The sequence below is a fragment of the Heterodontus francisci genome, chromosome 2 (genome assembly GCF_036365525.1).
Source record: "Heterodontus francisci isolate sHetFra1 chromosome 2, sHetFra1.hap1, whole genome shotgun sequence".
Classification (NCBI taxonomy): Eukaryota; Metazoa; Chordata; class Chondrichthyes; order Heterodontiformes; family Heterodontidae; genus Heterodontus; species Heterodontus francisci.
In genome coordinates this window covers 161,197,175-161,215,827 of record NC_090372.1, presented here as the reverse complement: position 1 = coordinate 161,215,827, position 18,653 = coordinate 161,197,175, and the positions used below count along the sequence as shown (strand labels likewise).

Sequence of the window (18,653 nt, the reverse complement as noted above, 5' to 3'; positions counted from 1 at the left end):
CACTGATGTTAACCTCACTGGCCCTGTAGCTGCTCGGACTGTCCTTGCAACTTTTCTTGAATAAAGGTGTCACATTTGCCAATCTCCAATCATCTAGCACCTCCCCCATATCCAGGGCAGATTGGAAGATCATGGTAAGCCCTTCTGCGATCTCCACCCCCACTTTCTTTAGCAATTTGGGATGCAAGCCAGCCGGACCAGGTGACATATCTACTCTAAGCATAGCCAGCCTTTTTAATAACTCCTCCTTCTTAATTTTTACCCTATTTGTTGCCTCTACTCTCTCCACTTCTACTGATATTATGTCAGATTCCTCTTCCTTAGTAAACACTGACAAAATGCTCATTTAGTATATTAGCCTTACCCTGTATCTCTAAGCATACATTACCCTCTTTGTGCCCTAATAGGCCTCACTCCACCTCTTACTACTCGCTTACTATGTACATGGCGATAGAAGATTTTTGGGTTCCCTTTTATGTTGATTGCCATTCTGTTCTCAAATTCTCTCTTTTCCAGTCTTATTTTCCTCTTCATCTCCCCTCTCAACTTAATATATTTGGCCTGGTTCTCACTTGAAGAACTCACTTGACGTGCATCATACACCTTTTTTTGTTTCATCATTATCTCTATGTCTCAATGGCATCCAAGGAGCCCTGTTTTTGGTTCCCCTACCTTTCACCCATGTTGAAATGTACTTAGCCTGTACCTGAAGCATTTCTTCCTCAAAGATAATCCATTGTTCCATTACAATTTTGCCTGTCAGTCTTTGGTTCCTTTTTATCCTGGCTGTGTCCCTTCTCATCACATTGAAATCAGCCCTCTTCCAATCTAGCCACTCTACCTTGCTTTTCTGCATTACTAGTCTAAATCTTATGACACAATGATCATTTTTACCCAAGTGCTCCCCAACAGACACTTGGTCCACTTGGCCCACCTCATTCCCCAGCACCAGATCCAGCAATGCGTCCTTTCTAGTTGGGCCGAGAACATACTAATCAAGGAAGTTCTCCTGAACATATTTTGGAAATTCTTCCCCTCCTTATCCTTTAATCTGAAACTAACCCAATCAATATTTGGGTAATTAAAGCCCCCTAATATCACCACTCTATAGTTCTTGCACATCTCTGTCATTTCCCCGCAGATTTCCTCCTCTATCTCTCTTTCACTATTTGGAGGAGTAGAGAATACCCCCAAGTAGCATGATCATACCCTTTTTCCTTCTCAATTCTAACTAAATTGATTTTGTCTTTGCCCCTTCAAGGAATCCTCTCTTTCCAACATTACAATGTCTTCCCTAATCAGTACTGCCAGCCCACCAACCTTTTTCCCTTCTATATCTTTTCTGAACACTTCAACTGTGCAGTGATTGAACTAAAGCCTTTCATCTTTATGAAGTTGATGGAGGTATAATATGAAGATTTGAATGATAGATGCATTCCACTAATTGATCTTTGTATTTTGGGAACTCTGCCAGTTTGTAGAATAGTCACTATCGCTCTCTGTTTCTCTAGTTCCATTGGGTAGAAAACAAATTGTGTAACATTCCTAAACAGAGCAACAGTTACCTTTTTAATAAGGATTAGCACCAAGCATTCCAAAAAATGAGGTACCAACTTGGTGAAGCTACAGGACTACAGGCATGCTAATCAGTGGAAGCAGCATGTAATAGACAGAGCTAAGCGATCCCACAACCAACGGATCAGATCAAAGTCCTGCCACATCCAGTCGTGAATGGTGGTGGACAATTAAACAACTAACTGGAGGAGGAGGCTCCACAAACTTTCCCATCCTCAATGATGGGGGAGACCAAAACATGAGTGCAAAAGACAAGTCTGAAACATCTGCAACCAGCTTCAGCCAGATATGCCAAGTGGATAATCCATCTTGGCCTCTTCCTCAGATCCCCAGCATCACAGATGCCAGTCTTTAGCTACTTCAATTCACTTCAAGTGATATCAGGAAATGGCTGAACGCAGTGGATACAGCAAAGGCTATGGGCCCTAACAACATCTGGCTGAAGTACTGAAGATTTGTGCTCCAGAACTAACCACACCCCAAGTCAAGCTGTTTCTATACAGCTACAAAACTGGCATCTACCTGAGAATGTAGAAAATTGCCCAAGCATACCCAATGCACAAAAAGCAGGTCAAATCCAATTCAGCCAATTACTGCCATCAATCTACCCTTGATCATCAGCAAAGTGATGGAAGGTGTTATCGACAGTGCTAGGAAGTAGCACTTATTCAGCAATAACCTGTTCACTGATGCTCAGTTTGGTTCCGCCTGGGCCACTCAGCCCCAGACCTCCTCACAGTCTTGGTCCAGACATGTGTGAGGTAAGAGTGACTGCCCTTGACATCAAGGCAGCATTTGATCGAGTGTGGCATCAAGGAGCTCGAGTAATATTGAAGTCAATGGGAATCAGGGGGAAAACGCTCTGTGAGTTGGAGTCAGATCGAGCACAAAGGACGATGGTTGAGGTTGTTGGAGGCCAATCATCACAGACACAGGAGTTCCTCAGGGTAGTGTCCGAGGCCCAACTATCTACAGCTGCTTCATCAATGACCTTCCCTTCACCCCAAGGTCAGAAGCTATGTTCGCTGATGATTGTATAGTGTTCAGTGCCATACACAACTCCTCAGATACTGAAGCAATCTGTTCCCGCATTCAGCAAAACCTGGACAACATTCAGGCTTGGGTTGATAAGTGACAAGTAATATTTGCACAACAGAAGCGCCAAGCAACAATCATCTCCAACAAGAGAGAATCTAACCATTTTCCCTTGACGTTCAACAGCATTACCATCTCTGAATCCCCCACTATCAACATCCTGGGGATCAATATTGACCAGAAACCTAACAGGAACAGCCACATAAATACTATGACTACAACAGCGGGTCAGAGGCTGGGAATTCTGAGGCGAGTAACTCACCTCCTGACTCCCCAAAGCCTGTCCACCATCTACAAGGCATAAGTCAGGAGTGTGATGAAATACTGTCCACTTGCCTGGATGGGTGCAACTCCAACAAAACTCAAGAAGCTGGACACCATCCAGGAGAAAGCAGCCTGCTTGATTGGCACCTCATCCACCACCTTAAACATTCATTCCCTCCACCACTGATGTACTGTGACAGCAGTGCGTACCATCTACAAGATGCACTGCTGCAACTCACCAAGATTCCTTAGACAGCACCTTCCAAACCCACAACCTCTACCACCTAGAAGGACAAGGACAGCAGACACATGGGAACACTATCTCCTGCAAGTTCCCCTCCGTCACACACCATCCTGACTTGGAACTATATCACCGTTCCTTCACTGTCGCTGGATTAAAACCCTGGAACTCCCTCCCTAACAGCACTGTGGATGTACCCGCACTACAGGGACTGCAGCAGTTCAAGAAAGCGGCTCACCATCACCTTCTCAAGGACAATTAGGGATGGGCAATAAATGCTGGCCTAGCCAATGATGCTCACATCCCATGAACAAATCGAAAGGTATGCTGCTGCCTGACCAGACTGTCAATATTCTCCAGATGCTACCTGAAAGTATCCAGTTGCAATGAAATTCAAGGCTGTGGTGACCTTGAATGGTACAGATAATGCCATTTTCCTGGTGGAACTGGACTTCAGGTCTTCATCCAGCAGTTGACAAAACTTTCCAATAGCCTCTGGAAGATGTGCAGCCTTCTGAGGCAGAAATTCAGAATCTTTCAGTAAATCTTTCTTGGTCTATAAACGTTATGGAATGGTTATGCATGTGTAGGAATCAAACATCTTATGTGAAGCCTCACACTCAGTGTCTCCCACCTAGCCTCTTCCTTCTCATTGTCAAAAGAACACAAGAATTAGGAGCAGGAGTAGACCATATGGCCCAATGAACCTGCTGTGCCATTCAAAACAATCATGGCTGATCTTTGGATTCAACTCCACTTTCCCGCCCACTCGTCATATCCCTTGATTCCCTGACAGCCCAAAAATCTGTCATCCCAGCCTTAAATGTATTCAACGATGGAGCATCCACAACCCTTTGAGTGAAGTAATTTCTCCTCATCTCAGTCCTAAATGATCAGCCTCTTATCCTGAGACTGTGCCCCCATGTTTTAGATACCCCGACCAGTGGAAATAATCGCTGTGTCTAGCATATCCAGCCCCTTTAGAATCTTATATATTTCAATGAGATCACCTCTCATTCTTCTAAACTCCAGAGAATACAGGCCTAATTTACTCAGCATCTCATCATAGGTCATCTTCTTCTTCAGAAAACAGAAATTAGAGAATTAAAGTCCAAAACTGCACTAATTGAAGATTTAACTATAAAACATAGCAAAATCCTGACAGATCTTCCAAAATATGAAACAGTTCATTCCGCAGGCAAAGTAACACAAAACTTCAGTTGCACCACACAAAATTGCCTCCTTAATGTAATAGCCCCCTCTGGGATATCTTAGTGGTCCTCATAGCACTACTTATATTAAGGCAGTAATAATTTGGGGAAATGGTTCAGTGGAGTCAGCTACGCTCATCTGATTTCAGGTGGGTACCTGGCAGGTCTTAAAAGGAACTAGGAAAATTCTAGTGCAATGTTAAACAGGCAAGTCTGAGGTAGTGAGCATAACTGCTCCTTTTCTTAAGCTTTTTGTTTAAACTTAGTAAATAATAACATTCCAACAGGGTTATTCAACAGAAAGAGATCCATCTCAGCCTCTTCCTGAAGTCCCCAGCATCACTGATGCCAGTCTTCAGCCAATTCGATGCAGTCGACGTGATAGCTAGAAATGACAGAAGGCACTGGATACTGCAAAGGTAATGGGCCCTGACAACATTCCAGCAATAATACTGAAAACACTGTGCTCCAGAATTTGCCGCGCCCCTAGCCAAGCTGTTCCAGTACAGCTACAACATTGGCATCTACCCAGCAATGTGTAAAATTGCCTAGGTATGTCCTGTACACAAAAAACAGGACAAATCCAACCTAGCCAATTACCACGCTATCAGTCTACTCTCAATCATCAGTAAAGTGATGGAAGGTGTCATCAACTATGCTATCAAGCGGCATTTGCTTAACAATAACATATAATGAGAGAGGAAGTACTAGAGGGTCTGACATCCTTGAAAGTGGATAAATCGCCAGGGACAGATGGATTGCATCCCAGGTTGTTAAAGGAAGCCAGGGAGGAAATAGCAGATGTGCTGAGGATCATCTTCAAATCCTCACGAGAAACAGGAGAGGTACCAGATGATTGGAGGTCTGTGAACATTATACCATTGTTTCAAAAGGGTGTGAGGGATAGGGCAAATAATTATAGGCTGGTCAGTCTGACCTCAGTGGTGGGCAAATTATTAGAATCTATTCTGAGGGTCAGGATAAACTGCTACTTAGAAAGGCATGGATTAACCAGGGATAGTCAGCATGGATTTGTTAAGGGAAGGTCATGTCTTACTAACTTAATTGAGTTTTTTGAGGAAGTAACAAGAAGGATTGATGAAAGAAGTGCAGTGGATCTGGTCTACATGGATTTTAGTAAGGCATTTGACAAAGTCCCACATGGCAGACCAGTCAGTAAAATGAAAGCCCATGGGATACAGGGGAATGTGGCAGGTTGGATCCAGAATTGGCTCAGGGTCAGGAAACAAAGGGTAGTAGTCGACGGATGTTTTTGTGAATGGAAAGCTGTTTCCAGTGGCATTCCACAGGGCTCAGTGTTGAGTCCCTTGCTGTTTGTGGTATATATTAATGATTTGGACTTAAATGTGGGAGGCATGATTGGGACATTTGCTGATGACACAAAAACTGGCCGTGTAGTTGATAGTGAAGAGGATACCCGTAGACTCCAGAAAGATATCAATGGTTTGGTTGAGAGGGCGGAAAAGTGGCAAATGAAATTCAATCCAGAGAAGTGTGAGGTAATGCATTTGGGAAGGGCAAATAAAGTGAGGGAATACACAATAAATGGGAGGATATTGAGAAGGATAGAAGTAGTAAGAGACCTTGGAGTACATGTCCACAGGTCCCTGAAGGTGGCAGGACAAGTGGACAAAATGGTGAAGAATGCATATGGAATGCTTTGCTTTATTGGCCGAGGTATAGAATTCAAGCAGGGATGTAATGCTGGAACTATATAAAACATTGGTTCGGCCACAGTTGGAGTATTGTGTACAGTTGTGGCCACCACATTACAGAAAGGATATAATTGCTCTCGAGAGAGTACAGAGGAGATTTACAAGAATGTTGCTAGGGCTCGAAAGTTGCAGCTATCAGGAAAGATTGGATAGGCTAGGGTTGTGTTCCTTAGAACAGAGGAGGCTGAGGGGTGACTTAATAGAACATAAGAACATAAGAAATGGGAGCAGCAGTAGGCCATTCAGCCTCTCAAGCCTGCCCTGCCATTCATTAAAATCATGGCTGATCTGTCCCAGGCCTCAACTCCTCTTTCGGTCCTTCTCTGCATACCTCTCGATTCCCCGAGATTTCAAAAATCTATCTACCTCCTCCTTAAATACATTTAGTGGTCTAGCCTCCACAACTCTCTGAGGTAGAGAATTCCAGAGATTCACCACCCTCTGAGAGAAGAAATTCCTTCGCATCTCTGTTTTAAATGTGTGCCCCCTTATTCTGTAACTATGTCCCCTAGTTCGAGATTCCCCCACCAGTGGAAACAGATTCTCAACACCTACCCTGTCAAGCCCCCTTAAAATCTTATATGTTTCAATAAGATCACCCCTCATTCTTCTAAACTCTAATGAATAAAGGCCTAACCTGTTCAGTCGTTCTTGATAAGACAACCACTTCATCCCAGGAATCAGCCTAGTGAATCTTTTCTGAACTGCCTCCAATGCTAGTATATCCTGCCTTAAATACAGGGACCAAAGCTGTACGCAGTACTCCAGGTGTGGCCTCACCAACACCCTGTAAAGTTGTAACAAGACTTCCCTATTTTTAAACTCTAACCCCCTAGCAATAAAGACCAAAATTCCATTTGCCTTCCTAATTACATGCTGCACCTGCATGCTAACTTTTTGTGTTTCATGTACAAGAACACCCAGATCCCTCTGTACTGCAGTATTTTGTAATCTTTCTCCATCTAAATAATAATCTGCCTTTTTATTCTTCCTACCAAAGTGGATGACCTCACACTTTCCCACATTGAACTCAATCTGCCAAGTTTTTGCCCACTCAGTTAACCTATCTATATCCCTTTGCAGATTCTTTGTGTCCTCATCACAACATGCCTTCCCACGATATGTTTGTATTGTCAGCAAATTTGGATACACTACACTCTGTCCCTTCCTCCAGGTCATTGATATAGATAGTAAATAATTGAGGCCCTAGGACCGATCCTTGTGGCACCCCACTAGTTACAGCTTTCCAACCTGAAAAAGAGCCATTGATCCCGACTCTCTGCCTTCTGTGTGTTAGCCAATCTTCAATCCATGCCAACATATTACCCCCAATACCCTGAGCTCTTATTTTGTGCAATAACCTTTTATGTGGCACCTTATCGAACGCATTCTGAAAATCCAAATACACTACATCTACCAGTTCCCCTTTATCCACTCTGTTATATCCTCAAAGAACTTTAACAAATTTGTCAAACATGATTTCTCCTTCATAAAACGATGTTGACTCTGTTTTATTGTATTCTGTTTTTCTAAATGTCCTGCTATTTCTTCCTTAATAATGGACTGTAGCATTTTCCCAATGACAGATGTTAAGCTAACTGGTCTATAGTTTCCAGCTTTCTGTCTCCTTCCTTTCTTGAATAGGGACGTCACATTAGCGGTTTTCCAATCCGCTGGTACCCTACTGGAATCCAGTGAGTTTTGGTTACAACCAATGCCTCCACTATCTCTGCAGCCACTTCTTATAAAACCCTGGATGCAGGCCATCCTGGCGGCTTGTCTGGCTTTAGTCCCATCAGTTTGTCAAGCATCTTTTCCCTCGTGATAGAGATTGTTACAAGTTCTTCCCTCCCATTTAAACTTTGCTCATCTATTATTGTCGGGATGTTTATAGTGTCCTCCATCGTGAAGACCGATGCAAAATATTGGTTTAAATTATCTGCCATTTCCCTGTTCCCTGATATTAATTCCCCAGTCTCATCCTCTAAGGGTTCCATACTTACTTTAACTACTCTTTTCCTTTTTATAGAAGCTCTTACTGTTTGCTTGCCAATTTATTCTCATAATTAATTTTCTCCCTCTTTATTAGTTTTTTAGTCATCTGCTGCTGGTTTCTAAAAAATTCCAATCCTCTGGCCTACCACTAGCCTTTGCTGTTTTGTATGCCTTTGTTTTTGATTTGATACTCTCCTTAACCTCCTTTGTTATCCACGGGTGGTTCATAGACGGGTGGTTAATAGAGGTGTACAAAATTATGAGGGGCCTAGATAGAGTAGACAGGAAGGACCAGTTTCCCCTAGAGGAGAGGTCAAATACCAGGGGGCACAGATTGAAAGTGATTGGTAGAAGGATTAGTGGGGAGATGAGGAAAAACCTTTTCACCCAGAGGTGGTGGATGTCTGCAATTCACTGCCAGGAGTGGCGGTGGAGCCAGAAACCCTCAATTCTTTTAAAAGGTACCTGGACATGCACCTGAAGTGCTGTAACCTGCAAGGCTATGGACCAGGTACTGGAAAGTGGGTTTAGATTGGGCGGCTAGTTTTTTCGGTTGGCGTGGACACGATGGACTGAGTGGTCTCCTACTGTGCCGTAATTTTTCTATGTTTCTATGGTTCTAACCTGCTCAGTGACAAAGCTCCTAGTCTCATTACAGCCTTGGTTCAAACATGGACAAAAGAGCTGAACTCAAGAGGTGAGGTGAGAGTTACTGCCCTTGACATCAAGGCAGCATTTGACTGAGTATGGCATCAAGGAGCCCGAGCAAAACTGGAGTCAATGGGAATCAGGGGGAAAACACTCTCCTGGTTGGGGTCATACCTAGTGCAAAGGAAGATGGTTGCGGTTGCTGGAGGTCAATCATCTCAGCTCCAGGACATCATTGCAGGAATTCCACAGGATAGTGTCCGAGTCCCAACTATCTTCAGCTGCTTCATCAATGACCTTCCTTCAATCATAAGGTCAGAAATGGGGATGCTTGCTGATGATTGCACAATGTTCAGCACCATTTGCGACTCCTCAGATACTGAAGCAGTCTGTACAGAAATGCAGCAAGACCTGGACAATATCCAGGCTTGGGCCGATAAATGGCAAGTAACATTCGCGCCACACAAGTGCCAGGCAATGACTATCTCCAACAAGAGAGACTCTAACCATCTCCCCTTAACATTCAATGGCATTACGATTGCTGAATCCCCCACTATCAACATCCTGGGGGTTACCATTGACCAGAAACTGAACAGCAGTAGCCATATAAAGACCATGGCTACAATAGCAGGTCAGAGTCTAGGAATCCTGAGGCGGGTAGCTCACCTCCTGACTCCCCAAGCCTGTCCACATTCTACATGGCACCAGTCAGGAGTGTGATGGAATACTCTCCACTTGTCTAGATGGGTGCACCTCCAACAACACTCAAGAGGCTCGACACCACCCAGGACAAAGCACCCTGCTTGATTGGCACCCCATCCACAAACATTCACTCCCTCCACCACCGACACAAAATGGTAGCAGTGTGTATCATCTACAAGATGCACTGCAACAATGCACCAAGGCTCCTTAGATAGCACCTTCCAAACCTGCGAACTCTACCATCTAGAAGGACAAGGGCAGCACATGGATGGGAACACCACCACCTGCAAGTTCCCCTCCAAGCCACACACCATCCTGACTTGGAACTATATTGCCGTCCCTTCACTGTTGCTGAGTCAAAATCCTGGAACTCCCTTCTTAACAGCACTGTGAGTGTACCTACCCCACATGGAGTGCAGTGGTTCAAGAAGGCGGCTCACCACCACCTTCTCAAGGGTAATTAGGGATGGGCAATAAATGCTGTCCTAGCCAGTGACACCCACATCGCATGAACAAATAAAACTGCAAATTACCGATAATTCTTTCCTGTATAAAACAGTAAAAGAATTTAAGGAACAGGAAAAGACCATTCGACACAAGAGCCTGACCTTTTCTCATAGATTACCCCATTTGCTCACCTTCTCAACATATCCCTCAAATTCTTCTCCAACCCGAAATGCTTTGAACCCATTTACACTCATCTACTTCAATGGCTTCCCTTATTCCATAATTCCAAAAGGCTTCTGATTAACTTCCCTTCTTATTCCCCAATGGTTAGTTTCTGTCCCTTATGATTTTAAATCCCTCACAATAATGAAAATTTTATCTGGATTCTTTTTGTCAATTCTTTTCATAAGTTGCTTCAAAGTCTCCTCTTTTCCAAAGAAAACAAGCCAAGCATCATAAAGTTTTCCTCAAACTTCATTCCTGATACCCACAATGTTGATAGCCTCTGCACCTTCTGAAGATCAATATCTTTACACAGATATATTATCATTCAAACTTCAAATATAAATTACTGTGGTTCTGCGTATCTACAACTGTCTAATTGTGGAATTAAAGCAAAAGAGTAATGGTTTCAGATTAAATTATTGTCTGTGAAGCATAACCCAAAATATAACTTTAAAAAAGTTTAAATTTGTAGTTCTTAGATTCACCTTATGAGGAAAAAGTGAGATAACAAACAATTAAAACTGCAGCAAAATGGTGCATACAATTCCTGATACTTACATGGGTAGGTTTATTGAACAGACAGTTACCACCACCATTGTTCAAAAATTCCTGGTATTCTTCTATGTTGCATTTGGAAAATTTCCGTGGAAGATAATACCTGCAGATATTAGTGCAATATAATAATGTCTTAGGAAGGAAGCGTGAAGTAAAATACAATTATCAAGGCTATTGATCCTAGTAACAGCTATTAGTGGAAAACTTGAAACACCATGGGGCCAGTTTTTCATTGTTCGTGTTTGGACATAAAGCAACAAAGAGGTGAAAAATATAAGGAAATAAGACAGGAATGTTCACATGCCAAAAAATGCAGCCCACCTAATTTTCCATCCATTAAATTAAATGGAGGAAAATTGGGTTGACTACATTACAGGTGAGTGATCATCCTTGCCTGATTTGCTTCTAGGTGTTCTACTCCTATGATGCTTTACATGCAAGCACTAAAGAAAATCTCCCTTCATATATCTTGTACAGTCTTCCATCAATCTGCAGTGTTTACTAGATGCTGATGTATCAAAGTTTACAAAAGCTAAAGCAGCACAAATTTTAACTTCATTTTTTGAACATGTCTATGCAAACATGTGAAATCTTGCGTTTGGCGCCACACTAAATATGTCATACCTGTGGTTTGTGTCACTTGGTAGGCTCAAGAATAAACAAAACAGCAACAAGAAACAATCGCATAATTAAAAACAAGTAATTAAAAAGGACAGGTGGAGGAGCTAGGGATTTAAAAGCACTTGCCCATTTAAAGATAAATTTCAATGCCAATTAGCCTCTACTTTGACCTCAAGTTATGCCTATTTCCAGCTAATAGATTTTGGGGTATTAATGGAACACAACTCCATCTTAAGAAAGAAAGAAACTTGCATTTTATGTAACAACTTTTTACATTCTCAGGATATCCCAAATCACTTCATAAACAATAACTTTGGAAATGCAGTCAACTTTGCAGACAGCATGATGGTCTCTTAAACAGCAAATTGGATGAATGAACAGTTAATCTGTTTTTAGGATTGTGGTTGAAAATAGGATGTTGGTTAAAATACCAACATTAAAATCTCAGGAGACCATCTCTCTCTTCTTCAAAGAAGTTAACCACGATTAACTCAGAGCCCTAATTACATGTCCTAATGTGCTTTAAAAACAGCATATCAATGGACTTACCATGATGTGTTCGTACTATTAATGAATTTAAAAATCCTTACTCACTTCTAAACCCACAACTGTATTAACAGCAGACAGATGTGACATGTGTGGATGGGACAGAAAATGAATACTGATTGCCCATTTTGCAGGAAGATACAGAACATGGTCTAAAAAGAGTTCTGAAGTAGATTAACTCTGGTCAAGTAGCTTCAACCGTAAAAAGGTTGATACACTATTAGTTTGAACAATCTAACAACAAGGACTAAAAGAACAGCAAATAAACCCAAAAAGCTTTTATAGGATTAAATCTGCTGACCTACCTCTTCCATCACACAGGAAACATCATGCAGCTAAAGCTACTGCGAATATCAATTGGAATTGTACTTACAAATTTGATTGTGGGTGCACTATTCGATGAGGTTGAACATTATCAAAGCAACTAATTACTGAATACTCATGAACCACTTGTTATCTGGTAGGGAACAGTATGTTTAACTATTATTCACTATAACTCTTTCATCATTGTACTGTATTTGAAGGCAATTAACAACCACTTAATCGCTTGTATTTTAGGACAACATATTGTGATAGATGAATGGAAAATAAATATAAAAATTTGTGATGAGACAATTTAACTGGATAAAACAATTAAAACAAAACTAAAATATCCCCTTTTGATGTTAGGCAAAAAACTCATAACTAAAACATCAATAGAAAAAGCAATGTATCTTTACAATAAATCACAGTGAACTAAACAAGCACTGATAAACCCGACAGATATAAAATGTACAACATGTGATTTGTAAAAGGTAAAGCAATGCATTTGATATTCTTATCACACACATCAAAACTAGATCTAAAGTGTAATTTAAATGACACATGGGGTAGGTTTTCCGGCTAAGCATTGTTTGGACAGCCACCCCTGTTCGTAGTGGGCTGTAGGACTACGAGCAGAAATCACATGCCATGGGATAGCTTTCCAGCCGCCGTGATATCGCAGAGCCCTTCTGGCTTCTGAGCTGGGGATAAGGTAGGTTCAGGTTGGGGGCTGTTTGGGCTTTTTTTATATTTGCTCAGGGGATGTAGGCATTGCTGGCAAGGCCAACATTTATTGTCCATCCCTAATTGCTCTTGAGGTGGTGGTGGTGAGCTGCCTTCTTAAACTGCTGCAGTTCCTGTGATGTAGGTACAGCCACAGTGCTGTTAGATAGGAAGTTCCAGGATTTTAACCCAGCGACGATGAAGGTACAGCGACATATTTCCAAGTCAGGATGGTGTATAACTTGGAGGGAAACTTGCAGGTGGTGATGTTCCTATGCACCTGCTGCCCTTGTCTTCCTAAGTGGTAGAGGTTACAAGTTTGGAAGGTGCTATTAAAGAAGCCTTAATGAGATGCTGCAGTACATGTTGTAGATGGTACATACTGCAGCCACAGTACACTGGAGGTGTAGGGAGTGAACAGTTAATATGGTGGAGGGGTGCTTATCAAGTGGGCTGATCTGTCCTGGATGATGTCGAGTTTCTTGAATATTTCTGGAGCTGCACATATCCAGGCAAGTGGGGAGTATTCCATCATACTCCTGACTTGTGCCTTGCAGATAGTGAAAAGGCTTTGGAGAGCTAGGATGTGAATGCTTGCCACAGAGTTCCCAAACTCTGACCTGCTGTTGTCGCCACAGTATTTATTTGGCTCGTCCAGTTAAGTTTCTGGCAATGGTGATACTCAGGATGTTGATAGTGGGGGATTCAGTGTTGGGAATGCAGTTAAATGTCAAGTAGAGTTGGTTAGGTTCTCTCTTGTTGGAGATAGTCATTGTCTAGCACTTAGATGGCACGAATGTTACTTGTTACTTTGAAGCCCAAGCCTGAATGTTGTCACCCTGCTGCATGTGGACATGGACTGCTTCATTATCTGAGGAGTTGTGAATGGTACTGAACACTATGTAATCATCAGCGAGCATCCCCACTTCTCACCTTATGATGGAGGGAAGGTCATCATTGATGAAGCAGCTGAAGATGGTTGGGCCTAGGACACTACCCTGAGGAACTCCTGCAATAATATTCTGAGGCGGAGATGATTGGCCTCCAACAACCACAACCATCTTCCTTTGTTTTAGTTATGACTCCAGCCGTTGTAGAGTTTTCCCCTCATCGCAATGACTTCCATTTCACTAGGTATCATTGATGCCACACTCGGTCAAATGCTGACATGATGTCAAGGGCTGTCACTCTTACCACACCTTTGGAATTCAGCTCTTTTGCCCATGTTTGGACCAAGGCTGTAATGAGGTCAGGAACCGAGTGGTTCTGGCAGAACACAAACTCAGAATTAGTGAGCCAAGTTATTGGTGGGTAAGTGCTGCTTGAAAGCACTATTGATGACACCTTCCATTATTTTACTGATGATTGAGAGTAGACTGATAGGGCGGTAATTGGCCAGATTGGATTTGTCCTGCTTTTTGTCCTGAAGAGACAATTTTCCACTTTGTCAGATAGATGTTAGTGTTGTAGCTGTACTGGAACAACTTGGCTAGAGGTGCAGCTAGTTCTGGAGCACAGGTCTTTCAGCTGGGATCTTATCAGGGCCCATAGTCTTTTCTGTATCCAGTATGCTCAGTTGTTTCTTGAGATCACATGGAGTAAATCGAATTGGCTTTAGAATAGGATCCATGATGCTGGGAAATCTTAGGAGGAGGCCATGATGGATCATCCGCATGGCACTTCTGGCTGAAGATGGTTGCAAACGCTTCAGCCTCAACTTTTGAACTTACATGCTGGGCTCCATCATCATTGAGGATAGGGATGTTCATAAGAGCATAAGAGATAGGAGCAGGAATCGGCCATTTGACCCTGCGAGCCTGCTCCACCATTCAACAAGATCATGGCTGATCTTCTACCTCCACTCTATCTTCTCACACTATCCCTACATCTCTAAATTCCCTTAGTATCCAAAAATCTATCTATCTCTGCCTTGAATATATTCAGCGATGGAGCATCCAAAGATTCACATGCAGCCTCCTCCTCCCGTTAGTAGTTTAATTGCCCACACCATTGACTGGATGTGGCAGGACTACAGAGCTTTGATCTGATCTGTTGGGTGTGGGATCGCTTTGCTCTGTCTATAGCATGTTGCTTCAGCAGTTTATCATACATGTAGTCATGTGTTGTGGCTTCACCAGATTGGTACCTCATTTTTAGCTATGCCTGGTGCTGCTCCTGTCATGCTCTTCTACACTTCTCATCTGAATACTGGTGAGAGTGACGGTTCCTCTGGGGAGTGCAGGCATAGCCAAGTCCATGGTACCATGGCTGGCTTAGCTGTATGTAAAGGCAGGAGGAAGATTGAGAAACAATAGTGATAGGGGATTCTACAGTTAGGGGAACAGACAGGCATTTCTGTGGACACAGACTTCAATCCAGGATGGCATGTTGCCTCTCAGGTGCCAGGGTCAGGGATGTCCCTCAGCAGCTGCAGAGCACTTTGAGGAGGGAAGATGAACAGCCAGTGGTTGTGATCCATATTGATACCAATGACCTAGGTGTAAGAGGGATAAGGTCCTGCAGACAGACTTTAGAGAGCTAGGAAATAAACTATCAAGCAGGTCCTCAAAAGGTAGTAATTCCAGATTGCTCCTGGCGCCATGCAGCAGATGAATGTGTGGCTGGAGAGATGGTGCAAGAGAGAGGGCTTTAGATTCCTAGGATGTTGGGATAAGTTCTGGGGGAGATTGGACCTGTACAGGCCAGAATGGTTCCACCTGAACAGAGCCGAGACCAATGTCCTTGCGGGGCTACTGGGCAGGGATGGGAACCAGGAGGTAACATTAGAGAGAAAAAAAATGCACAAAAAATTGGAGAAACATATAGCACTAGAGTGAGAAATAGGTGAGATCAGAGTAAGATGAAATAAATAAGGCCTGAATTGAGTTTATTGCGCATGTATGTGTATGCATAGAGTGTGATAATTAAGGTTGGTGAGTTGCAGGCGCAGGTAGCCACATGGGAGTATGTTGTAGTAATAACGGAAACCTGCCTCAAAAAAGGACAGGACTGGGTACTAAATATTCCTGAATACAAGGTGTTCAGGAAAGATAGGGAAGGAAGGAAAGGAGGAGGGTGGCAGTATTGATTAAGGATAATATTACAGTGCTATAAAGAGAGGATGTTCTAGATGGGTCCAGGACAGTATCTATTGGTTACAGCTAAGAAGCAATAAAGGTACCATTACATTGCTGGGTGTATTCCATGGGCCACCAACCAGTGGAAAAGATATAGAGGAACAAATTTGCAAAGAATACAGAGAGGTGCAAAAACTATCGAATAGTTATAATGGGGGACTTTAATTATCCTAATAGAGACAAGAATAGTAATAGTGTAAAGAGCAGAGAGGGGGAAGAGTTTCTGAAGTGTGTTCAGTAGAATTTTCTACCATCAGTATGTTTCTGGTCCAATGATGAAGGAGACATTCCTGGATCTGGTTCTGGGAAATGAGGTGGGACAAGTGGATTAAATGTCAGTTGGGGAACATTTAGGGGACAGTTATCATAGTATCATAAGGTTTAAGTTACCTATAGAAGAGAACAAGGTGCAATCCAGAGTAAAAATAATTAATTGGGGGAGGGTCAATTTCAATGGTGTGAAAACAGATCTGGAAATTGGAATCAAATGTTGGCAGGCAAAACTGTATTTGAACAATGAGCTGCCTTTAAAGAGGAGATAGTTTGGGTACAGTTGAGTTACATTCCCATGAGGGGGAAAGGTAGGACAAATAAAGCCGGAGCTCCCTGGATGATGGAAGAGATAGAGAGTAAGATGAAGCAGAAAAGGGTGTATATGTCAGCTGGCAGGCTGATAATTCAAGTGAGAACCAGATTAAATATAGAAAGTTGAGGGGGGAAGTGAAAAAAGAAATGAGAGTAGCAAAGAGAGAGTATGAGAAGAGACTGGCAGCCAACATAAAAGGGTATCTAGAAGTCTTCAATAGGCATATAAATTGTAAAAGGGTGGTAAAAGGAGGAGTAGGGTCAATTAGGGACCAAAAAGCGGATTTACGCATGGAGGAAAAGGACATGGCTGAGGTACTAAACAAGCACATTGCATCTGTCTTTACCAAGGAAGAAGATGCTGTCAAAGTTATAGTGAAAGAGGAGGGAGTTGATACACTGAATGGGCTAAAAATTGATAAAGAGGTGTTAGAAAGGCTGGCCGTACTTAATGTTGGTAAGTCACTAGGACTGATGGGAAGTATCCGAGGATACTGAGGGAAGAAAGGGTGGGAATTGCGGAGGCACTGACCATAATCTCCAAACCTCAATAGTTACAGGGGTGGTGCCAAATGTTATAAATGTTACAACTTGTTCAAAAAAGGATGTAAGGATAAGCTCAGCAACTACAGGCAAGTTGGTTTAACCTTAGTGGTGGGAAAGCCTTTAGAAATTATGATCTGGGACAAAATTTACAGTCACTTGGACAAATGTGGATGAATTAAAGAAAGCCAGCATGGAATTGGTTAAGGGGACATCATGTTTAACTAATTTGATTGAGTTTATCGGTGAGGTAACAGGAGAGAGTTGATGAGGGTAATGCAGTTGATGTGGTGTACATGGATATCCAAAAGCCATTGGATATGCATTTGGCAGAACAGGCTTGGCAGGAAAGTTGAAGCCCATGGAATAAAAGGGTCAGTTTCAGCCTGGGTACAAAGTTTTCAGACTGGATGACAGCATATAGTGAGGTTCCCCAGGGTTCAGTATTAGGACTGCTGCTTTTCTTGATATATATTAATGACCTAAACTTGAGTGCAGGCACAATTTCAACATTAGCAGATGACACAAAACTTGGAAGTATTATAAACTGTGAGGAGGATAGTGCTAAACTTCAAGAGGACATAGACCAAATGGTGGAATGGGCACACAAGTGGCAGACGAAATTTAATGCAGAGAAGTGTGAAGCGATCCATTATGGTAGGAAGAACGAGGAGAGGTACTATAAGCTGAAGGGTACAATTCTATAGGGGTGCTGGAGCAGAAGGGCCTGGGGGTATATGTGCACAAATCATTGAAGGTGGCAGGAGAGGTTGAGAAAGGGTTAATAAGGCATAGGGGTCCTGGGCTTTGTAACTGGAGGCATAAGAGTACAAAAGCAAGGAGGTTATGGTAAACCTTAATAAAACACTGGTTCAACTGCAACTGGAGCATTGTGTCCAATTCTGGGCACCACACCTTAGGAAGGATGTGAAGGCATTGGAGCGGGTGCGGAGAAAGTTTACGAGAACGGTTCCGGGGATGAGAGACATCAGTTACGAGGACAGATTGGAAAAGCTGGGTGTTGTTCACCTTAAAGAGGTTAGGAGATTTGATAGATGTGTTCAAAATCATGAGGGTCTGGTCAGAGCAGATAGGGAGAAACTGTTACCATTGGTGGAAGAGTCGAGAAACAAAGCACACCTATTTAAAGTGATTGGCAAAAGACCCATTGGCAACATAAGGAAAAGATTTTTTATGCAGTGATTTGTTAGGATCTGGAATGCACTGCCTGAGAGTGTGATAGAGGCAGATTCAATTGTGGCTTTCAAAAGGGAATTCAATAATTATCTGAAAAGCTTTGCAGAGGTACGGGGAAAAGGCAGGGGAGTGGGACTAGCTGAATTGCTCTCACAGAGGTGCACAGACGTGAAGCCTTCTGTGCTGTAAACATTCTATGATTGTATGAATTAGGGTTGATCTGCTGTCTTGATGGTAATCTTAGAGTATGGGATTTGCTGAGCCATGAGGTTATCGATTGTGGTGGTATACAGTTCTGCTACTG

At 42.6% G+C, this 18,653-nt stretch overlaps 1 protein-coding gene across 6 annotated transcripts in view; it reads right to left on the bottom strand.

The window, feature by feature from the left end:
- Nucleotides 1-18,653, bottom strand: part of adam22 (ADAM metallopeptidase domain 22) — a 430,588-nt gene that overhangs the window by 133,801 nt on the left and 278,134 nt on the right. For all 6 annotated transcript variants that reach the window (XM_068013002.1, XM_068012995.1, XM_068013011.1 and 3 more), the window contains exon 15: nucleotides 10,698-10,797. In XM_068013002.1, coding sequence (XP_067869103.1) covers nucleotides 10,698-10,797 — 100 coding nt within the window. The remainder of the gene's footprint in view (nucleotides 1-10,697; nucleotides 10,798-18,653) is intronic.